The 23,456-nt window shown below is 33.8% G+C and overlaps 3 protein-coding genes across 3 annotated transcripts; 2 read left to right on the top strand and 1 right to left on the bottom strand.

Annotated features, from left to right (window-relative positions):
* Positions 1-25: 25 nt before the first annotated feature.
* LOC9321926 lies at positions 26-2,365 on the bottom strand. The gene is made up of 2 exons (XM_021032374.1): positions 989-2,365; positions 26-900 (listed from the first exon to the last, which is right to left on the bottom strand). Exons 1-2 carry the CDS (start codon positions 1,409-1,411, stop codon positions 37-39), a joined length of 1,287 nt encoding a protein of 428 aa, XP_020888033.1. The 5' UTR covers positions 1,412-2,365; the 3' UTR covers positions 26-36.
* A 9,670-nt stretch (positions 2,366-12,035) lies between these two features.
* LOC9321924 (serine carboxypeptidase-like 43) lies at positions 12,036-15,367 on the top strand. The gene is made up of 10 exons (XM_021030525.1): positions 12,036-12,904; positions 13,007-13,114; positions 13,209-13,296; positions 13,370-13,467; positions 13,647-13,732; positions 13,821-14,081; positions 14,150-14,283; positions 14,375-14,467; positions 14,550-14,667; positions 14,755-15,367. Exons 1-10 carry the CDS (start codon positions 12,553-12,555, stop codon positions 14,926-14,928), a joined length of 1,512 nt encoding a protein of 503 aa, XP_020886184.1. The 5' UTR covers positions 12,036-12,552; the 3' UTR covers positions 14,929-15,367.
* A 2,006-nt stretch (positions 15,368-17,373) lies between these two features.
* Positions 17,374-18,022, top strand: LOC9319848 (defensin-like protein 112). Its single transcript, XM_002885811.2, has 2 exons — positions 17,374-17,534; positions 17,650-18,022. Exons 1-2 carry the CDS (start codon positions 17,447-17,449, stop codon positions 17,817-17,819), a joined length of 258 nt encoding a protein of 85 aa, XP_002885857.1. The 5' UTR covers positions 17,374-17,446; the 3' UTR covers positions 17,820-18,022.
* Positions 18,023-23,456: the final 5,434 nt, after the last annotated feature.

The following is a 23,456-nucleotide window of genomic DNA, read 5'->3' as shown; positions in this document are numbered from 1 at the left end:
GCTGTGGTATGCACTTAAATGCAAAAATCTACACATTCACAATAACACAATTTTACTACTATAACTTAAACACTCTAACTCATTACAATATTCACAAGTTTTTACCTCAAGAGGAGTGATGAATCCAAAAAAGCTGCTCTGTGCTTTTGGTTTCACCTCACCTTTCATGTTTTTCATCATTCTCCGGATCCCTGTCATACATTGCTCAAAAGAATACCTTCCCCACGGGAATATCTCACAAGCATGAACATCATCAACAATCCTTAACAGGAATTGCTCTATGTTCCCATCACCCTTAGAATCAGCCTTCACAACCGCACATAAAAACAACAAAATAATCAACTTCTTCCTATCCAAACACTTCTCACTCTTAATAGCTGCCAACTTCTTTTCTACATCTTTGATTTTGATTAGGTCTGTCCTCCCAAACATCCTTCTGACAAACCTCAAACTACCCTTCTTCTCATGATTCTTTGGGTACTCATGGCAGTCCAACCCGGTCAACAAAGCATGCTCTTTCAAGGAGTACCTTATAGGCACTCCATTCACAACAAACCAACACTCATTCTCCATACCCGTGCGAGCAGTGCGAAGCATAAGCATCCACATGCCTTGAATCATGTGATTTGGTTCCTTAGGCATGTGGAATATATGCTTAAACTGAGCATGATTCCTAAACCAACTAACTTCCTCATCAAATGCCTTTATCATGGCCACTGTTTGGCCAACTTTACACCTACTACCTACCTTACATACCTTGTTGTACTCAGTTGGACTAAAGTACATGCTCTCTGGCGGCAGTGGTTGGGATTCCTCATCATCATCATCCTCATCTGTATCAGCTGCAACATCATTAACCCTCTCCTCTTCCTCTTCCTCAATAGCAATATCAACTATATTCTGCATATTCAAACACATACAACTGAGTACAACTATGTTTGTTGCTTACCTTTAACACCATATACAACAAATACAAACTGTTACTTACCTTAACAACACCAGCAACATCTTCCTCCTCATTATCACCACTCCTTTCTCCACCCTCAGCATCACCAACTCTCTCTTCTTCCTCGTTATCACAACCCTGACCATCAATTGACAACTCACGGACTTCTTTTTCTTTCTCCTTTGACTCACTGACTTCTTTATCGGACTCACTGACTTCTTTATCGGACTCACGAACGTCTTCATTTGACTCACGGACTGAGTCTTTCCCTTCTCTATCAGACAATTCCAGAACCGAAGCATCCACTCTTGGAACAAATACAGCAACAGCGGAATCCGTCGGATCTTCTGTCGGAACAGAAGCATCAAGCGGAGCTTTTGTTGGAACAGCGACATCCGTCGTCGAAGCTTCTCGAGACCTTTCTGTTGACTCATATTCCCTACCTCCCTCTATCACACGAGCCATATACGGAGGAGACGAAGACACGCGGAGGAAACGAATACGAACGGAGGCGGCGGAGACGAAAAGACAAATGAACGCGGAGGAGACGGAGGAGACGATTGACGGAGTACCACAGACGACGGCCGAAGTTCTGAGGCTAGAAGAAGACGACGGAGACGACGAGACGCCGGAAAACAAGCGACGGAGCGGAGAAGAGAGATTCGAGAGAGAAACGAATCGAATTCCCGGGAGACGGGTGAAATTTTTCTGAAATTTTACAGTTTTCGATTTACACTTAGGGAAATTAGGGTAAATTTGGGGAAATTTTATGGGCCGGGTTATTTTCAAGTGGGCTGGGTTCGGGTTTATTAGGTTGGGTCGTAGTTTTTTTATTTTCGTCTGGGTTTTTGGTAAATTACTCAGTTTTACGATTTAAAAGAAATTCAATAATAAAAAGAAAACATAACAGTGGCATGAGTGGTTAACATTTTTCCTTTTGTGGCACAAGAGGTGAACTCTCTCAATTACTCTCTGTCTTCTTGTTCTTCCTTCTCCAATCCTCTTCTCATCTAAACCCTATTCTTCTGATTCTCATCGTCTTTTTCACTTCTTTGGTAGAACCAAATCTGGCTCTATCAATTGGTGCTTTCATTGAGAGCCACAATTTTTTCTCTAACTGTGTGTATCGACAATATTTTTGACATTGTTTTTAAGAAATTAACAAAGAGCAATTCTCAAGGAGATGCTAGTGCAACTTGATCGGATGGAATCAATATTTAAGGATTTATATCGACCGCAAGAACTGGTAATGCAAACAGAAGAATCCAAACCGATGGAAATCATAGAAAAACTTTTGGGGAATTTTGTCGAACACATGGTGGGTGTTCAACCTCAGGACCTCTAAGGTTCCCATTACAGCTCAAAGCCTCAGAAACAGAAGGATTTTTGTCAAGGGAAGTAGTTACCACAAGGCTAGGAAAAGAAAAATGATGAGAGACCATCGTTCTCAATCTCTACATTGTAGCCTTTCGAGTTCTTTCACCGAGAAATCAATTGTATCTTAGAGAGGATAGATTCAATTCGATGACAGTAAATCTGGCAAAGGAAAAGCATACACAATGACTCGAAGATCTTGTTCGAAGCAACGATTTCATTAATTTCAGAAACGAAGATCTAAGGATAGATATCGAGTTGTGATAGCCTCATTCAGATCGAAGCATAACTCGTGGGTGGCGGCTGCAAAAAAAAGGGAGAAGAGCAACTCTTATAAACTTTTGTTCCCTCCTCGAGATCAATTAAGTGAGGATGGTGGGCAATCTCAAACTGCTACAGAATTCACAATTATTGAAAAATCCTTGGAGTTGTCTCTGTCCGAGCAAGTGTGGGAGCCAGGTGGAGTAATTGCGGAACAAGTTTATGGAAACTATTTGGAAGAGTGTTCCAAACATGATATCACTTGGATGATTACACAAAAGGGTCGTGAAATGAGTTTACACAAAAGGGCAAGAACGCTTATAACTCTGGCAAGGAAAATGAGAGATGGGATAGTGAACGCGTATCAATGCAGGTTAGCTCTGATTTTTCCTCTTTAGTCGAGTGGGGGAGCCCGGTGGATTTTTGGGTAAACAATCTCAATTGAACTGGTTAGTGGGATTGTATGGTTGTGATAGAATTCGAGTCTGGATAGTGAATGAAAGACTTAGACTCAAGGAATTTTCTAGTTTTGATCAAGAAGCATTGATTGGGATAGAGATATCTTGTTGTGAAAGGCATAAGTATATGTTGCTTCTTATTAACCGAAGCCTAGAGATGCAGAAATTTTCAAACTGCATGGCATTACTCAGTAGATCAAGAATGAGAAAATTTACTTGGACTTATTTGATAAAGATCAATTCGGATGGAAGCAGCATGAGTAACAGAACGACAAGGATGTGTCAACAGTTGGAACTATCCACAAATGATCTTACTGTGGGAATTGTTAGAAGGCTTAAAGCTCCACCGGAAGAATTTTGGGTAAACGACCTCGTGATCCAGGCTGGTTCAGCAAGCAGAGTCAGTGTGGCGTAACTTTTGAACAAGATTGGTGGATATTTTTGCATAAGTTAATCATACAGAATTATGATACAAAAATGAGGTTTGGACTCAAAAACAAGAATATGAAGCTTCAACATAGCCACACCAGATTGCACGTTGTTTAGAAATTCACCTTGAGGACAAGGTGTGTTTTTCAAGGGAGAGTAGTAGTAGGTGTGGATGGTTGGTCTTATGTGATACACGAAAGAAGGTAAAGGTATATGGGTGGTATGTGGTTGCTGAAGATTAAATCATGAACAGGCAGGTCACATGGTTAATAGTTGGTGTTCGAGTGTATTATGTTTTGAAGCGGAAGAGTGCAATTCGAGATGGGAAGTAGATAAATTTGGAAATAGATAGGAAGGGGTATCATTTTTCTAGAATCATTTTGGAGACTGCTGGAAACTCACTTACATGCTCCAAAACATATTGGAAAGAATTTGAGAAGACATTCATCCTTCTTGAAAGGTGAAGGAGTTCATCTTAAGGTCAAGGTTGGATTAAACAACAAGACTTGCCTCGTGAATATAGTCTTAAGGACATAATTTGACATGGAAATGAAAATGATTGGGTACAGCTATACCTTTAGAGTTTTGGCGGTAGATTTTCTTGTTGTGGATGCAGAATTGTAGCTGTGAATTTTAAAGTAAAAGCATGATTGGTAGATATTTGTTGTATGTTGTAATATTATGTATTTATTATGTAAACTTAAATACTTTGGAAATAAATAAATATTAGAAAAATACTTTAACAAAAAAGAAGAGAGCGAGAGATCAAAATAAGGAAAGAATAAGAGAGAGGAAAGAGAAAATATCTCACCGCTTATTTGTAGGTGCGGTAAAAATTTTGATTTCCAAAGCTAATATATACTGTAAAAACCTCTATAATTAATAATTTGAGGACCATAATATTTTATTAATTTATAGACCATAATATTTTATTAATTAATATTTATTATTTTAGAGTATAACTTATAGGTATTTTTAAAATTTTCAATTGTTTTGAAAAATACTAATTAGGAAACTTTAACAGAAGTAAAATTAGTCATTTGGATGTTATAACTTTTATAGTTTTGGAATTGAATTTTAATATTTTGAAAAAAGGTTCTGACAATAAATTACAGATCTTATAAATAAATTCACTTATACAAGTGATATACATAAACTCAATTTATGTTTAGTTACCTCAATTATTGTATTTTAACAGCGTATCAAACAAACAAAATGATTATGATACATATGTAGAAATTGAAAATTTTAAGGAAATTTTGGCTATTTTATAACATGTTATCGAAAATACTACAAGATTATAGTTTGAAAATACAACATAAAATATTTCTTATAGTGATGATCTTTAGGAGAAAATTCAAAAATCTAAAAACATACATTAATATATCAACTTATACATATATATGTATTTATACGATTGTTAATTTATGATATTATTTGGACCATATTTTTATATAAGGATTTCAAAAAATTATTATCTTATTATCTTATCAAATTTTGTTATTTTTTACACTGGCCTGACTCAGGACCGGTAAAATTTTATATTTTATCGTGTTTATTAATTTAACGAATAATAATTTATAAAGGTTTTAATGTATTTTTTTTTTTGTGTTGTAGCTTTTTTTCTTGAAGTAAAAGAATGATTGGTTTGCTATTTGGCTTTAGAAATAAAAATTGGCTTTCTACAGAATCTAAACCTCTTTCCAATCAGGCCTATAATTGCGAGGCTTGAATACTTTTCTATGAATCATAGCCTAGGAATATTACACAGAGACTTAAAGGTAAAGCCAGACAAAGAATGAAAAAGAAAAGCTTGGAACTGGAATTGGAAATAGGTATTATTTAATTATGTTATCGATATTATTTTTATTTCTTTGTTAAATTTTTAACATATTTAAAAATATGGTAGGGAAATTTGCACGTGCTTTCATTCATATAAAAAGTAATTAAGTTTTTGATTTTTTATTAATATAATAAAAATATTTAAATATTTGACATAGATTTTGGTCATTAATTATTGTCTGTCCACTTATCAATAAGACGTACTATAGTTTGGTGATAAATATGTTTGTGATCCAATTCATCTTATATATATAAAAAAACATATACAGTATTTCAAAAATCTTACATTTTTTTTTTATATTCAAGCTGAAAATAATTGAAAAATATTGCAAGAAAAAACTGTAAACTTGATTTAGTAATATTATGTCGACTGCATATACACAGAGTAGTTTTAGGGTTTAGTTGACTATGAGTCAAGACTTATTGATCCAAATAATGTTTTAAAAAAATTACATTATTGTTATCAACAAATAAAGAGAAAAAAATTAAATAATATATTTTCATTATACTTTGGACGGTAGAATCAATATCAATTAATAAAAAATAATAATGGTTAATGTATTCACATAGTTATGACAAAAAAGTTTTTTGCCAAATTCCCCATTTTGCCAAATTTCCCAGGAAAAAAGAACTATCTTGTAGAAAGTAAAAGAGCAACAGAAATAATTTAGATGCGCTACAGTTTAGAAAAATACGAGAAAAGAAATAATTAAAGGAAACCATACCATAAATAGAAAGTGGGTTCTATCACACCACACATTCTTTACTCGCCACATTGCTTCTCTATCAGTGAAAGTGGGAGGCAAAAGTACATTTTTTTTTTTTTGGTAGAAAAAAGTTTTTTTTTTTTTGGTAGAAAAAAGTACTTTGATTATTCCGACAAAATCTCTTTGTTTTTTTTGACAAAAAAAAAGAAACAAAATAACTACAATCTCTTTGTTTATGTCACAGTTAAAACATCTCTAGTCTCCTAAGATTTATCTATGTCTATGCAAAAGAAAAACTTAGGAGAGATAACTTACTTATTTCTACATTTACTTGGAATTGTAGCTTTGAAGGAAAAACTCTTATATTCGGTACACAAGTCCTACATTACAGTAAGACTGGTCGAGCGTATTCCTACAGTTTCTCGAATCCTCTCTCTGGAAGTGATCTTATATATTAAGTTAGTCCATTTAATTGGAATTGAGGGGTACTTATTAGGGAGATTATTGGTGTGAACGGGGTCACTCATCTTGAAAATTCCCAAGATGTTACATTAATATGTACAATTATATTAGACTGAGAATTGGTTCCTTGATAATTTCTAGCAATCATATATATGAAAGTTGGCCAACTCTCTCCATCCTTCCGCCACGTCAGCAGTGGAGAGAATGTCATGTGTCACATCAATATATTACATTTATGTTTTAATTTAATTTAATTAAGAATTTAAATCATACATTAATTCTTGTTTATATAAAAAATACATATTTTAACTAATTAATTAAGTAATTTTAATTAATTATATAAATATATATCAAACTCATATATAATTAATTATTTAAATTTAGCTGTATAAGTTGTATAAACTTACGCATAAATATAAAATCAATGGAAGTTTAATTAAAAATTTTAATTTTATTAAATTATACTCCCTCTGTTCCTAAAAGAATGATGTTTTCAGTTTTGCACACAATTTAAGAAAAAAAAGTTTTTATATTTTTTAATTATTATTTTATTAGTTTGATAATAGTAGTTTTACTTCTCTCTTTTCTCTATTGGTCACAAACAAAAATAATGATGATGTTTTTACAAAACATCAATCTTGGTGGAACAAGTAAAAAACCCAAAACATCAAATAATTAGGAACAGAGGGAGTATATATTAAATTATACTATATTAGAATTTATTTCATGTTTTCATATACTATCATATATATAGGATTAATGACAATGAATATTATTTGAATTTACGGTTTATTTTAAAAATATAAGATACTAAATCAACACTACTTTTTTCGTTTATTTAAAAATACAGTAAAGATATTTTTGTAAGGTAAGTAATTGGAAATAAGTGTTAAACAATTTAATTAAAAATATATAAAGAAATAAACAAAAAATAGAATGAATTATTTACTCGAAAGTTAGAGAAATACATAAAGATGATTATTAGAAAAAAAAACCAAAAAGATTATTAATCAAATTAATTCAGTCAATGTAAATTATTGTAACTAATAAATTATGAATTAAAAAAACCCGCATGTTGTGCGGGTATTGGCCTAGTTACATTAAACATTAATACGTGCTTCTTGCCTAAAACGGAACTGTGTCGTTTTAGATCTAGTTCTAATGTTAGAACATTTCAGGGAAACTTGGGGACAAAGTAGATTCGTGTCTTGTTGTTGTACAAGCCATGACAAGGAAGAATCAAGGTGAGGCTTCGCCAAAATGAAGAAACGAGAGGAGGACAGTTGTTCTTCGCCAGTGCACACATGGTTTTGTTTTGATCTTTCACTATTTTGTTAATGAGGAAAAAAAAAAGAAAAAAAAAATTATTTGGGAGAAGTCTCTACTTCAAGTAGAGGGTTTGAAAAACCACATATTTATCTGAATTTTGTAAATAAGCTAAAGAGTTTTTTTTTTTAATTTTGTTAATTACATTTTCATAAATATGAGAGTAAATTTGGGTTTTGATTTTTAAAAACCTATTTCATCAAACTTTTATAGAAAGGTATATATGGACATTTATCTATTAACTACCTCGTTTCTCTTTCTCGTCAACCATGTCAAGGAGCGGCTCATATGGTACTGTATTCGCAGCCCTCACGAGCTTTGCATATGTTCAGTAGCTTTGTTAGTGGGAGGAGATTGCCCAACAAACCGCATTTGTCTATTGATGATTGAAAGAGATGATAGTGGAGTTTGGGTGATTTGGTTGGAAGTATCTACCCTTATATTACATGAGTCGATATATAAACATATTTGCGTCTGCGTTGTGTGTTGCTTGGATCTTCTTTTAGTTATACTAGGGGGAATCCGGGCTACGCCCGTATATATATTTGATCGACATTTACATTTAGCATATTTGATTAGTTTGTTGAATATGTTAGCAAAACTCTATTGAGTATGGTTTTCTATGTCAAATAATCATAACTTGGTAATATTTCTAGCACGTGTTGTTTCTTTTTGTGTTGGTAGTTTGTTTTTCTTATATGTTGATAAGAATTAGAAAGTAATTGCCTCGTCCATTATACATGAGCTTTAATTCAATGTGAGTATACAATTTAACGGGATTTTACATCATTTTATTATTTTATCTTTCCTAAAATAGACTCTTGATAATTACATATATATATGGTAGTTAGTGTATTTTTAAAAAAATTATAGCTATCTTGAATGGTTTTGTATTATCAAAACTGGTCCAATATAGGGAAGGTTCAGAGGAAATTTTAACAATAATGTTGTCGTTCTAAAATATTTTAAATTAGAATCTTAATGACATTAATTTTAGAAAATCAGTACAAAATTATCACATATTTTTTAAAACATCTATTTTGATGCATTTAACGATAATTTTTTTTATTAGAAAAATAAACTGAAGAAAAGAAATGAAAATATTTTAACAAAAAATAAGCAAAACATAAGCAATTTATAAACAAAATGTAAGTAAATCCATAAAAAAAAACTTAAATAGATGTTTTACCGTCATAGCGGTTCGTAACTTTCGAAAACCTACAAATGAAACAACACAACGTATCCAAGAACTCACAATTATAATACACATACATAAATTTTCATACATACTCATTTATATAATCATTTAATATAACTTACGACCAAACTCAATAATTTCATAGTTAGTTGGTTGTTTGCACAAAATCTATTGTCACTACCTCGTTTATGAGTTACTAAGAGACGTGTGTGTTGAAAACAAGGAACTACCATGACCAACAAGATACAAGATTGTTGTTGGTATAATCGCGGGGCTTGAATACCTTCATATGGATCATAGCCCAAGAAATATTACACAGAGACTTAAAGCCAAAGCCAGACAAAGAATGAAAAGGAAAAGCTTGGAACTGGAATTAAAAATATATATTATTTAATTATATAATCGATATTAATTTTACTTCTTTGTTAAATTGTTAACATATTTACTAAGATGGTAGGGAAATTTCCACTTTCTTGTAGTCCTATAAAAAGTAATTTTTTTTTATTTCTTTATTAATGTAATAACAATATTTAAATATTTTGACATATATTTTGGTCATTAATCATTATTTGTCCACTTATTGAGAAGATGCACTATAGTTTGGTCATATACAGTTATTTTAAAATCTTACATTACTTATATTCAAGCTGAAAATAATTAAAAAATATTGCAAGAAAAAAAATGTAAACTTGATTTAGTATTAGGGAAATTGTTAAAAATGCCCCTTTTGGTGTGTCCCTTTTCAAAAATGCCCCTTTTAGATGTCCATTTCAAAAATGCCCCTTTTTAAATCTGAAATTTTTATAAAGTTTTATTAGGTTTATAAGGTACTTATGGATTGTAACTACTACTTGAAGACTCGATCCAAGTATTTATAAGGTTTTATAAGGTGTTTTTAAAGGTTTTACAAGTTAGTTTAAAAGATTTTTAAGGTTTCTCAAAGGTTTTACAAGATATTTTAAAGGTTTTAAAGGTATTTAAAATACATTTATAAGGTATTTATAAAGTATTTATAAGATTTTAGATACATAAAAATGTAGTTTGTGTATGTTTTAATAATGTTACATACACATTTGGGTAAATTTTATATTTTTAAGAGCATTTTTTATAAGGTTTTAAAGAAGGGACATTTTTGAAAAGTGGCATTGAAAAAGGGGCATTTTTGCAAAAGCCCTTATTAGTATTATTATGTCGGTTGCATATTAAAACGGTATTCTATGTTTTAGGGTTTAGTTTACTATGGGTCAAGACTTATTGATTAAAACAGCTTTTAGAAAATCTACATTTTTGTTATCAATAAATAAAATATTTTCATTATACTTAGGAGGGTATAATCAATATCAATTAATAAAAAATAATGTTTATTGTATTCATTGAGTTATGAGAAACACAATTTTTGCCAAATTTCCCAAGAAAAAAATAACTATCTTGTAGAAAATAAGAGAGCAACATAAATAATTTAGATACTATCCATTTTAGAAAAACACTAAAAATAAAGAATGAAAGGAAACCATACCATAATTGGAAAGTGGGGTCTATCACATCAAACTTTCTTTACTCGCCACATTGCTTCACTAGGCAAAAGTACTGTACTTTTTTTTTTTCTTGTAGGAAAAGGTACTTAGATTATTCCAAAAAAATTTCTTTATTTTTTTGACAAAAATAAAAAAAGAAAAAAAAAACTAAATCTCTTTGTTTATGTCACAGTTGATAATCTTTTTTGTGAGCTTATTCCTACAGTTGATAATCTCTTTGTTTATTTCTCTCCAATCCTCTCTTTGGAAGTGAGCTTATATATCAGGTTAGTCCATTTAATTTGAATCGAGGTACATATTAGGGAGATTATTGGTGTGAACGGGGTCACCGATCTTGCAAATTCCCAAGATATTACATCTATATATATATTTTTGGATCACAATTAGCAAATAAATCCTGAAGTTGAGAAGTATTTACAATGACATGCCATTAGCATTAATTATTTAGATTTGTTTTATTTAAGTAAAGATTTTTAATTGAAATTCATTTCTCATATATTTAGCAAAAGTCTCTACAAAATCTTTCCTTATCTATTTAAGTAAAGATTTTGAAATCAAATATGTTCTCAACAATTTACCAAAAATCTCTACACAATCTTTTTAAAAAACTCGACTTAGTTAACTTCTGATTTTTATCTGCAAAAAAAAAAAATTAATTGTAACGAGTGATGTAAAAATCGGGAATGTTGATACTACAATTTCTTCTACTTCTTTTTTTCATATAATGAAAATTATTTTTTAGGGATATTTTCTTAAAACCTCTAAACAAAACAAAGGGTTTCAAAAGATAGCTTCTCTTTTGGCTGGTCGATCCGCAAACCCGCAACTCTCTACGGGCTTATCCGCATGAACCTGCGACCTGTAGTGGATAAAAATATTATTCAAAAAAATAACAAATGATGTTTAATTTTACGGGACGGGGTTATATGGTGCAACGGGTTTAAATCAATATTAATATTAAACAATATACTATGGATGAAATCCTAGAATTAAAAATCAAAATTTAATTATAAAATCAGAAACACTAAACAAACTAAACAATATTAACAAAACAAATACAACTTAAAATTTTGCAAAATAATTTTTTAGTTATAAAAAAATCGACCCTGCGGTACACCGCAAGAAAAAACCTAAGCTCTCCGGCCTTGTTCCACAACCTCCCTTTCTTCCACCATCAGGCCTTTTTCGGAACCTTTCTCCTAAACTGAGGCAAGAAGTAGAAGAAAGTCAAATGTCGTTTAAGTGTATATATAGATATACCATTTAAACCTAAAACACAATTAATATACTCAAAACTATTAATATAGATATATGGATGGTACATTTATAAAATAGGTCGAAATATTATATTATACTCTCTATTAATAAACAAAACTAATTATGTTTAGATTTTTTTTTAAAAAATTATAGCTCCGCGGTGTACCGCGGATTCAAATCTAGTTAATATGTACAATTACATTGGACTGAGAATTGATTCCTTAATAATTTCTAGCAATTACATTAAACATTAATACGTGTTTCTTGCCTAAAACGGAACTGTGTCGTTTTAGATCTAGTTCGGATGTTAGAACATTTCAGGAAAACTTGATATAAACCCAAGATAGAGCTTGATATAAACCTGATTCTAGTGGATTCCGGGACAAGAAGTTTCCCGGCGTGATTAGGGTTTCAGATTGAGACCTGAACACGTAAAAACTCCATCTTGCACATTTACTTTATCTGCAATTCTCTGTTTCTTGTTCTGTTTTCAAGTCCTCGTCAAAGTTCTTTACAAACGAGTGCTAATCCAAGAGAGACAGTGAGTTTCTTCGGCAAAGACGTGAGTTTTATGAACTCTTAACCTCACACTGTATAATTTGGATTCTGAATGTTGTTTTGAGTCTTGGAATTGCAATTATATGTTCTGTTTATGGATCTGTAATCCAGGTTATCCGACTGTATGCTATCTATCATATTTTCGATTTAACAAAAGTCATTATGTGGTTCAAAAAATAATGGAAGAGAAACTTATAAAATGCTGTTGATTTTTATGTGTAAAGTTTCAGTGAGATTGAAGTTAACTTATAACTTCTTGTTGCTTTTGTATTCTGACATGTTTAAGAACATGGAATCACGCCGGGCCGTTGTGGCGACTATGGTCGTGGTATTGGTCACAGTGCAGTGGTTGGGATATACTTTTAGGTTTGCTGAAGGTTATCCGGAAGAAGATATGGTGGTGAGGCTGCCTGGTCAACCGAAGGTCGGGTTCAGACAATTCGCTGGATATGTCGATGTGGACTCGGAGAATGGTCGTAGTCTTTTTTACTACTATGTTGAGGCTGTAAAAGAACCTGACACTAAGCCCTTAACCCTTTGGCTCAATGGAGGTCTCTGTTTTGTTTCTCTGTTTCTGCATAATTTTAAGCTACTTCCCTAGCTAGTTTAGAATTTGGGTATTGAAAAATGTGTGTTTGAGGTTTGTATTGCAGGTCCAGGTTGTTCTTCAGTTGGTGGAGGAGATTTCACTAAGTTAGGTCCATTTTACCCCACGGGTGATGGCCGTGGCCTCCGCTTGAACTCCATGTCTTGGAACAAAGGTTTGTTTTTTTTTTTTGACAATTTTATGCAAAAAACAAAGAACTCTGTGATTCTACATCTTGATGCTATTGTCTCTTGTTGTGAAATGTGTAGCCTCGAACCTGCTATTTGTGGAGTCACCAGCCGTAGTAGGATGGTCATACTCTAACAGAAGCTCTAATTATAACACCGGGGACAAGTCTACTGGGAAAGTAAAAATTCCATTTTTCAGACTATATTAGAAGATTGTTGTTTCCTGACTGCTTTTGCTTTTAAACAGCCAATGATATGCTTGTGTTCTTATTGAGATGGTTCAACAAGTTCCAAGAGTTGAAGTCTCGCGACCTCTTTCTCACTGGCGAAAGCTACGCAGGTGTGTCTTCGATTATTAGTTTAAGAAATGGCTATGAGAAAACCAATTTTTCTGATCTTTATTATTCTGAAGATGTAATTCGTTTAGCTTAACAATCTTGGTGGGTTGGTGTTTCATCATGTTACTTGTCAGTGGTTTTTCCTTTTGTCTAACCAAGATTTGATTTGATTCTCTGACAGGGCACTACATACCTCAACTGGCTGATGTGATACTCAGCTACAATTCACGCTCAAATGGGTTCAAATTTAACGTCAAAGGCATTGCAGTAAGCAAGAGAACCTTCTTCTTGACGTTTCATCAACTCTTTTGGCTCTCTTCTGATTTCTTTATGTGTGTGTTTTCTTTCTGATCAGATTGGCAATCCACTTCTGAAGCTTGACAGGGATGTTGCAGCTGCATACGAGTACTTCTGGTCGCATGGGATGATCTCTGATGAAGTAAGACTCACAATCATGAACCAATGTGACTTTGCCAATCCAAAGAACATGAGTAATGCTTGTATACATGCTATCGTTGACTCAAGCGTCCTCACTGAGTATATCAATAGCTATCATGTTCTCCTTGATGTATGTTACCCTTCTATTGTCCAGCAAGAGCTGAGGCTCAAGAAAATGGTTAGCCCTTTTCCACCTTTTTTTTCCAATAGAAAAACATGTCTGTAAATTTATGAAAATGGTTTCAGGCTACTAAGATTAGCATGGGAGTTGATGTCTGTATAACATACGAAAGAAGTTTCTATTTTAATCTCCCGGAGGTACAGAATGCGCTTCACGCAAACCGCACTCGCCTACCTTATGAGTGGACTATGTGCAGCAAGTAAGTTGTTTTACCCTCTTTTAGTTTCATTGATCACAAACAGTGAAGCTTACTGATTGCTATTGGCTGTTTCACTTTGACTATGTCATAGCCGGTTAAACTACAGTGGCATCGATGGATACATCGACATGCTTCCGATTCTTAAGAGAATTATACAGAACCAAACTCCTGTTTGGATCTTCAGGTAAGATTTCTATTAAAGATCTCTTTATCTAATTCTTTTCTTGTATTCTGCAGCTATAAACCCCAGCTTGTTGAAATTGTAGTGGAGACCAAGATTCTGTAATTCCACTTCAAAGTTCAAGAACACGCGTACGAGAACTTGCTCAGGATCTCAACTTCAAGACCACTGTTCCCTATGGAGCCTGGTTCCACAAAGAACAGGTAGTTCCCTTCACCATCAAAACAATGCTAATTAAGTTAAGTTCTTGTGATTGATTGCTAACTTGTGGATCTTGGGGTTTTGACTAGGTTGGTGGCTGGGTCACAGAGTATGGGAATCTACTGACCTTTGCAACGGTGAGAGGAGCGGCTCATATGGTGGCCTATGCGGAGCCCTCACGAGCTCTGCACATGTTCAGTACCTTTGTGACTGGCCGGAGATTGCCCAACAAACCAGATTTAAAATCTTCTATTGATGATTGAAATAGAAACATATTAGGGTTTGTATTTATATATTTGCAAACATTGTGATGAGAATATAGTATTTCTCGTACGCGTTCTTGAACTTTGAAGTGGAATTACAGACATTGTGATACATTAAACCCCACGGGATTATAGGTCTGTATTTCTGTTTACAGACATTGTGATACATTGTCACGATTCTGTAATGACGAACCGTGAACCCCACGGGATTATATTTATATATTTGCAAACATTGTGATGAGAATATAGTATTTCTCATAGATTATTGGAGTGTGATTTTTATCAATATTTTTATTACTTATATGATTTTGATAAATGATGAGTCTTATCATTGTCATTTGGACGTATTTTCAAACGCTTATTAGACATAGCTATCTCTTGATTATGATGATTTATGATAATGGTTTCATTTCATAGTATCCACTCAACAACGTTGACAAAAAAAAAAAAAAAAAACACGGACTTTGGTTACAAGGGATCCTTTGCGGGATTTTGGGCTTAGTCAATCTAATGATATAAATTGCAAGATCTTTTGCCTTTTTTTAATAATTGGATAGTTATATAACGAAGGAACTAGGATCGGACCCGCAGTCCACCGCGGGAGAATATTGGTTTACATACGTTGCGTTTAATATTGTGTGTGTTTTTTAGTAGAACGAATCGTGTAGTATACTTATAAATATTTATAATAACGAATTGTAGAGAAAATGTAAAATTGTTTATAAATATACCCATCGTATTAATTATGATTTACAAAATAAAATTGTGTTTAAAAATTCTAAAATTAGACGATTCATGGGAATTAGAGCAGTCAAAATAGGTCAAAAACCGCGGGTCGAACCCACATCATCTCACTATGGGGCAGATTTGGGAAAATATATTAAACCCGCAAATAAGCAGACCACATGGATTAATTCGCAGTGGGTCATAGGTTTAATCAGTTTTCATCCGCGGGTTGGCGGATCAGCCCGCATATTAGTATTTATTGATAAAATTATAATTTATTCAACATGTGGTAATTTAAACAAACTTTTAATAGTATTTTGATTTATTTATTTATTTTAGTAGTATTTTAAATTTTGGTTACTTTAAAATTATTTAAACAAAATCCATGGACAATCCCGCAAATCCGCATACATTCGCGGAACAGGTTTGTATTTCATATATGCTACCCGCGGGTCGTGCAGACCGACTAACTACAAGTCAAAATATTTTTTGTCTATCGCAAAACGGACTTAACGGGACAAATCAACTCGCTTTGACAGTTCTAATGGGAATATTATTTAGTCATACAACAAAATGAAGTTTGGACATAGTAATAATAGAATATGTATCTTATTTGTTAGATGAGAGATTGAAAGATGAAGTATAATGATTAAAAATTAATTTTTTTTTTCATGATTCACAAAATTTAATAAATACTTATCATCTTGTTGAATAATTCTAAAATCATATTCAAGAAATCTTTATAAATTGAAAATTAAACTTCTTTGGTAAGCTATAGGTATGAAAATATCATAATTTTGATTAATCTAATTAAATTAAAATTAGTTACATGGATTTCATATCTATTTAATTTACACGACCAAAATAAAAATATCTATTTAATTTACACGACCAAAATAAAAATATCAATTTAATTTATAAAACAGATGGGTTATTTGTGATAAATTTTCTAGAAATCTTTAGAAGCAAGTAAAATATCTTTCAATTAATGATAATTGGCTAAAATGGGCGAAATTAATGACAAAAACGTTGATTGTTATGGAATTAGTCACAAAAATATATGAAAAAATTTATTATACGTAATTAATGTATAATATTGTTTGGAATATGCTTTTATTATTAGTTACCATAAGTACAATTAGATTTTATTTGATTTCCATAAATATTTGTTTTTTATTTCAATTTTTCATTATTAATTCGAATTTATATTCCAAAAAAATTTTAAAGATCCGATTTCAGAATTTCGGGTCAATTTTCTGATTTTAACCCGACCCATTTTCAATTGTACTTCTCTTTTAATAGTATAGAGATGTATTTAATATAATTTTAATAATATTTCTGTTTATCCTAATTTTAAAAATTAACTAAACATAGTTCTTGGAATTATATCAACTAAATATTAAATTTAAGAGGTTATTTACATCTTATCCTTAAAAATAATTTCAAGTTAGAACCTTAAAATTAGTTAGATCTATTTAAATTTTTTTTTAATTATATTTTGGAAAACAACTTTATGTTTTAACAATATGTAAAAAAAAAAAAATACACATTAGACAAGTGTATCATACATTCAAACGTAATTAGGTAAGAAAATCAATCTCTTGATTTTCTTTTGATTATAAAAAGCAAGGAAATTAAATTGCAAGATTTGTTTCTTTCTTAAAAAATTAAATACCTTTAGGTACGTTGGTTTTTATTATATATATAAACATATGTAGTACATGAGAAAAACAAAGCGAAAATCATAGTCTTTGAAACAAAAAAAAAAATAACCGAAAATCATAGACACAAAATGGCTATCAGCAAGAAAATGTTAACTGTATTTGTCCTCACTATCCTCTTAGCCGTATCTTTTGTCCATTGCTCCGATAGAACCTCTGGTATTAGCTTATTATCATACTCCTCACCTTTTTTTGTTTAAGTATGCATATATATGTTTTTTTTGGTATCCTTTTTATGATTGTGAATATTGGCGTAATGATTCTTGTTTAATAGGTTTTGGTATAAATCAAGAGTATGCAAAATGCTACGACCTAGCTGATTGTCAAAAACCCAAAGTGGACGATGCGGCATGCGAGAGGTTTTGTGGAGCTAAAAGCTTTTTATTATATGGTAGATGTGATGTTGCTACCAACAAATGTTGTTGTAAGTCTAAGACGAAATAATCTATTCGCATATATGTATCCGGTTGACAAAGAGCATCATTAGATTCATATGGTTTTGATCATCAATCAATAAAAGAGATCGAGAGTGAAATACACAAACCCTACCAATTAAAATTAGCTTGATTAAACCGGAGCGATTATATTGATTACATCATAACAAATATTGAAATATGAATAAGCAGATAATGGGATCATTACTTTGACGTCTTGTGTTTAGTATCTTTTGTAAAGCTAATTGCCAACACATGATTCTTAGAAAGAGTTTTAGGTGAAGAGAGTATTTATGAGTGTGATTTTGTGCATATTCTGCCAACACATGATTCTTCAATCGGTTTTAGCACAACTTATTTCCCTTGTTTTTGCTGGAACATTTATGTTCCAAAATAAGTTATATGAATCTCTCCAAGAATAGCCGAAAATCCAAGATATTTGGAAACATAATGTATAAGTAAAATCATGACTTGAATCATATAGTTCTCGAAAACTACGGGAAGACAAGACATAATCATGGGCAATAACTGAAACGAAAGTACGGAATTAAAACCAAACTAAAACTAAACCGAATTCTAAAATATTCAAATAGATATTAAATTCTAGAAACAAAGGAATCAAAACCGAACTTGTACCAATCTATCTCCATGACGTAACCATACATAGTAGTTTGGCATAAACCTTCTATTATATAAATGCTTTTTTACTAGATTAAAGTCCAGATATTTATCGTTGAGGCACTTACGACATGGGCAGAATATTGAACCATTCGCACGAGCAAATGATTTGTTTGTCGCTTGGTACATAAAAGCCATCAGTAAACTCTTTTGTCACATCACCGGTCGTCGGATCTCTATGATTGTACATGCATCCATCTTCGTAGTGTGAATATCTCATGGTCTCCATTTGATAGAGAGGTAGCATACGCATCAGCTCGATCGAGTCTCGGTGAATATATTCCAATTCACAAATTACTAGCCGAGCTGCACCCCCTTCTCTACCAAACTAGCCAGTTGAAGTGTTTTTTCTTTTGAAGGATTTTTTTGTAAGTAGATTGTTTTTTGTTTTGAGTTATAATTTATTAATTTTTACATCTCTTATATTTGCTATTTATAAAAAAAAAATTTGCCATGGAATTGCTAGCTATATTTGCAAGAGAATTGCTAGGAATCATAGATTTACTAGGATTTTGCTAGGGATTTTCACCTACCATTTTCACCTACCAACAAAGTAGTTACGTTCAATTAAAATTTGCTCACCTAACTCAAGAGTTACTTGTAAATCCATCGCAGATTTTGTTCTGGATTAGAGCGTTGCTAATCCCTCGCAAATTTGTGCCTGACTTGCGAGGGGTACATCCGTCATAGCAGATTCTTCGTAAAACTCTCGCAAATTACCTGCACATCCATTGCAAAATTACGAGGGATATTTTCTCTCGCAAAATTTCCTTGCAAATCGACTGTTTTCTTGTAGTGTATATACCTAACAATATTAGTTTTTTAGACCGAATAACAAAAAGTACCTAAAATACCCGAACAAGCCCGAAAATATAAGAATGGATCATAAATTTTAGAACTAAAAGAATCGGATCCGAACCAAAAAATTCCGGTAACCATATAGATCTTAAACTCTGGAAAAAAAAGAACCGATCCGAATAGCGAACGCGCAGACGTACCAAAATCTCTTATCCCACTAACATTGGGTCTGAAAGCCCACTAACATTGGGTCTGAAAGCCCACTAAATCTAATGTCTAGCTTGATTAAAGAGCACATTGGGCTAACTCGCGCCGTGCATATATGATCGTATATCTGAAAACAAAATATCGTCACAACTACAAAACACATGAAAGTAATAAAAGCTTCTATTAGAAAAGGAAACTACTATCTGTTGGATGTGTTTGTCCTCATCCGACCATATTTCGTTTTCATCATGAAGCTCGATAATCCTATTTTGGGCTCGGCGTTGTTTTGTCAGGGCATGACAATATTCCGAATTATGATACCCTACACGCATCCACAGACTCCGACTTTTTTGATAGCAGTATATTTCCTCTTCACGATAAGCCTCTCGCAACCGTATAGTTAATTCCTTTATTAACTCCGGTGATTGACTATCATCATTTTGTGCTACTTTTAACTCGATTTTAAGTTCTTCAATAGATTTTCGCCCATTCGGGGTTAAGTTTTTCCTCTACTCTGAAATCACACTTTTTTGACAAAATTTCCCTCGCCCAAATTCCCCTATAATTGCCAACTGTCAGATCTTGTCTCTAAAAGTCCCTCCTTTCCAATCCATCGTTTGTCAAAGCGAAAAGTTTTCTTTCCTCGTGGGACCTTATCCGCAATCGTCGCTACCACTGGTGTGTGATCCGAAGCGACCATCGGTAAATATTCAATAAATGAATTACAGAACAAATCATGCCATTCTTTGTTTGCTAGAGCTCTGTCCAACCGACACCAAATCGGTTTTTTATCTCTCTACCCACGCCATGACAAGAAATCCCCGATATACGGAAACTCAAGTGAACCGCAATCTCTAATCATTAAATTAAAAAGGATAAACGATGATGCATGTCTTAATTTATCACCTCTTTTCTTGTGATTTCCTTTTAGCTCATTAAAATAGCCTATTAAAAACCAAGGTGTATTCCGAGTCACCCCGATACGCATAATTCTCTCTCACCATTATTCTTTTATTAACTACCGGTTCTCCATAAACAAAGGTAAGATGAAGTACTTTTCCTTTAATAGTAACTCCATTATCAATAAGCTGATTGTTGGTGTCGGATCCCGCACCAGAAGTACGAGACCAACCAAAGATTGCCACGTAGTCAAGATAATGGCCCATAAAGGATGAAGCTCATTGGACCCATGAGCCGAAGGAAAGGTCGAAGTGGTTATCACCACTTCGAGAATCCGAAGTGACTGCATTATGACATGAGTTCGGTGTAGAAGACACGGGTAAGACGGTTCAAGGAACTTTGGGCCGAAAAGGCGAGGCCCACGAAGATCAGAGTCAACTCAAATTCAAACGTTGAGCATTAAAGTCAAGGAATCAAAACGGACACATTTAAGAAGGAATAATTGTACTTAATTACTCATTTTAATGTCGTTTCTCTATGTATAAATATAAAGGCCAATGGCCATGTAAAGAGGATCTTCCTCTGAAGAAAGAAATACTATAGCAATTTTCGTAGCAATTTATAAAGTTTTTACATATTCATTTTTGTCCCTCAAGAATAATCTTTCCTACTTAATAAAATACTTGAGTGTGTGAATCCGACATCCACATTTTGGCGCCGTCTGTGGGGAGATAGGATTCTTGAGTGGTCAGATTTTTTCTTTATCACACTTCCGAGATAAGCAACAATGTCCGGAGGAGACGCCGTTGAGACATCATTGGCCGAAACCCTCAAAGCTATGCAGCAAACCATGTCGGACATATCACAAAAGTTCTCGGATGTGGAAAAGGCCGTCGATACGTTGCAAACATCCCAGGTATCTCTTAGTCAAAACGTCAATACTATACAAACTCGTGTTCGCTCTTTAAGTGCAGGAAACCTGGTGGGAATCCGAAGAGGGATATTCAACTCGCCAAGTTCCGCTGCACGAAATGAAACCAGCGGACAAACAACTCCCGGTGATACTAATAATGTAGCTCAGACGTTGGAAGAAGAGACACAGCTCGGGGATGAAGAACAACTTGCAGCTCAGTACGAGCAGGAAAACCTCGACCAGTTCGAGACCATGAGGAAGGTTAGCCAGGAATTAAAAGAAATGAAATCAAAATTTCATCAAGCTACAAGTTCGGAGCCAGACATCAATCGAGTCATTGAAGAAGCTAGGCGAACACCTTTCATCTCGCGAATTGCAAGTTTGAGGATCAAAGATTCCCGGAAGCTCAAGTTGGACCCTTACAGCGGATTGGAGGATCCAAAAAGCTATCTCGCAGCTTTTCTGATCGCTGCTGGAAGAGTTGAATTGGATGAAGCTGATGAGGACGCATGTTACCGCAAGCTTTTTTCGGAGAATCTATGTGGCCAAGCTCTAATGTGGTTCACCCAATTAGAGCCGGGTTCGATCAGTAATTTCGACGAACTATCAGCCGTATTCTTAAAACAATATTCCATCCTTATGGATAAAAGCGTTTCGGATGCCGATCTTTGGAACTTATCGCAAGGGTCAAGTGAGTCACTTCGAGTTTTCATCACCAAGTTCAAAGGAGTGCTGTCAAAGCTCCCAAGAATCTCGCAGCAATCAGCTTTATCTGCCCTACGAAAAGGACTGCGACATGATTCAAGGTTTAAAGAAGACTTAATACTTCACAAACCAGACACAATTCAGGATGCACTCTTCCGCGCGAACAACTGGATGGAGGTAGAGGACGAAAAAGAAAGTTTTGCCAAAAGAAATAAGCAAGAAAAGCCGGCGATCACCATCCCTACCAAGAAGTTCGAGCCTAGGGAGAGCAAAGGACCAAGGAAATTTGGGTCGCAACCCTTCAACAGTACCGTCGGAAAGCAATTCCAAGGGAAAGGAAGATCAAACACTTGGGTCCGTGATGAAAGTCTATATTGCGACATTCATAAAGTAACCGGACATTTAACCAAGGATTGCAGCGTTCTTAAAAGGCACCTCGCAGAGCTTTGGGCCAGTGGAGATCTTTCCAAATTCGATATAAAAGATTTTGTGAAGGAATACCACGAAGCAAAGGAAAACTCCAAAGATCAAGATTCCAAAAGACCAAGGTTATCCAACGAGGAAGAACCAAGGAGTTCGAAGGGTAAGATCAATGTGATTCTAGGAGGTTCCAGATTTTGCGGAGATTCGATAAGTTCCATCAAGAAACATAGACGAAATATCCTACTCAAAGCAAGCTTAAGCGAAGAAGTCGATTTTCAAGGTGCATCAATATCATTTAATGAAGAAGAAACGCGGTACCTCGAAAGGCCTCATGATGATGCTCTAGTCATTACCCTAGATGTTGCCAACTTCGAAGTATCAAGGATCCTTATAGATACAGGCAGTTCAGTCGACTTGATCTTTTTAAGTACTCTAGAAAGAATGGGAATCAGCCGAGCAGACATAGTGGGGCCTCCGTCTCCATTAGTTGCATTCACAAGTGAATCAGCCATGTCTCTCGGGACAATCAAGCTACCGGTCCTTGCCAAAAAAGTATCGAAGATCGTGGACTTCGTTGTCTTCGATAAGCCTGCAGCTTACAACATCATCCTCGGTACTCCCTGGATTTATCAAATGAAAGCAGTCCCCTCTACATATCATCAATGTATCAAATTTCCAACGTCAAGAGGAGTGGAAACAATTCGGGGAGATCAAGAAGCTTCACGGACGTGTTATCTAGCTAGCCACCGTATGAAGATTCAATAGCAATTAACGAAGCCCGCAAAAGAAGGACTAAGAACAAAATTTCCTAGCGGGCAGAAGAAAGAGTATGTAGCAGTCGAAGTGGTGTTGGAAGAAGACAAGCCGGACCGGAAAATTCGAATTGGGGCAACTTTGACTGGCCAAATAAAAGAAGCTTTGATCGAACTCTTAAGGAAAAACAAAGCATCATTTGCATGGTCAGCAGCAGACATGCCTGGTATAGATCCAAATATAATTTGTCACGAGCTAAACGTGGATCCA

This window comes from Arabidopsis lyrata (assembly GCF_000004255.2).
Source record: "Arabidopsis lyrata subsp. lyrata unplaced genomic scaffold ARALYscaffold_3, whole genome shotgun sequence".
Classification (NCBI taxonomy): Eukaryota; Viridiplantae; Streptophyta; class Magnoliopsida; order Brassicales; family Brassicaceae; genus Arabidopsis; species Arabidopsis lyrata.
This window is presented reverse-complemented; position numbering and strand designations above follow the sequence as displayed.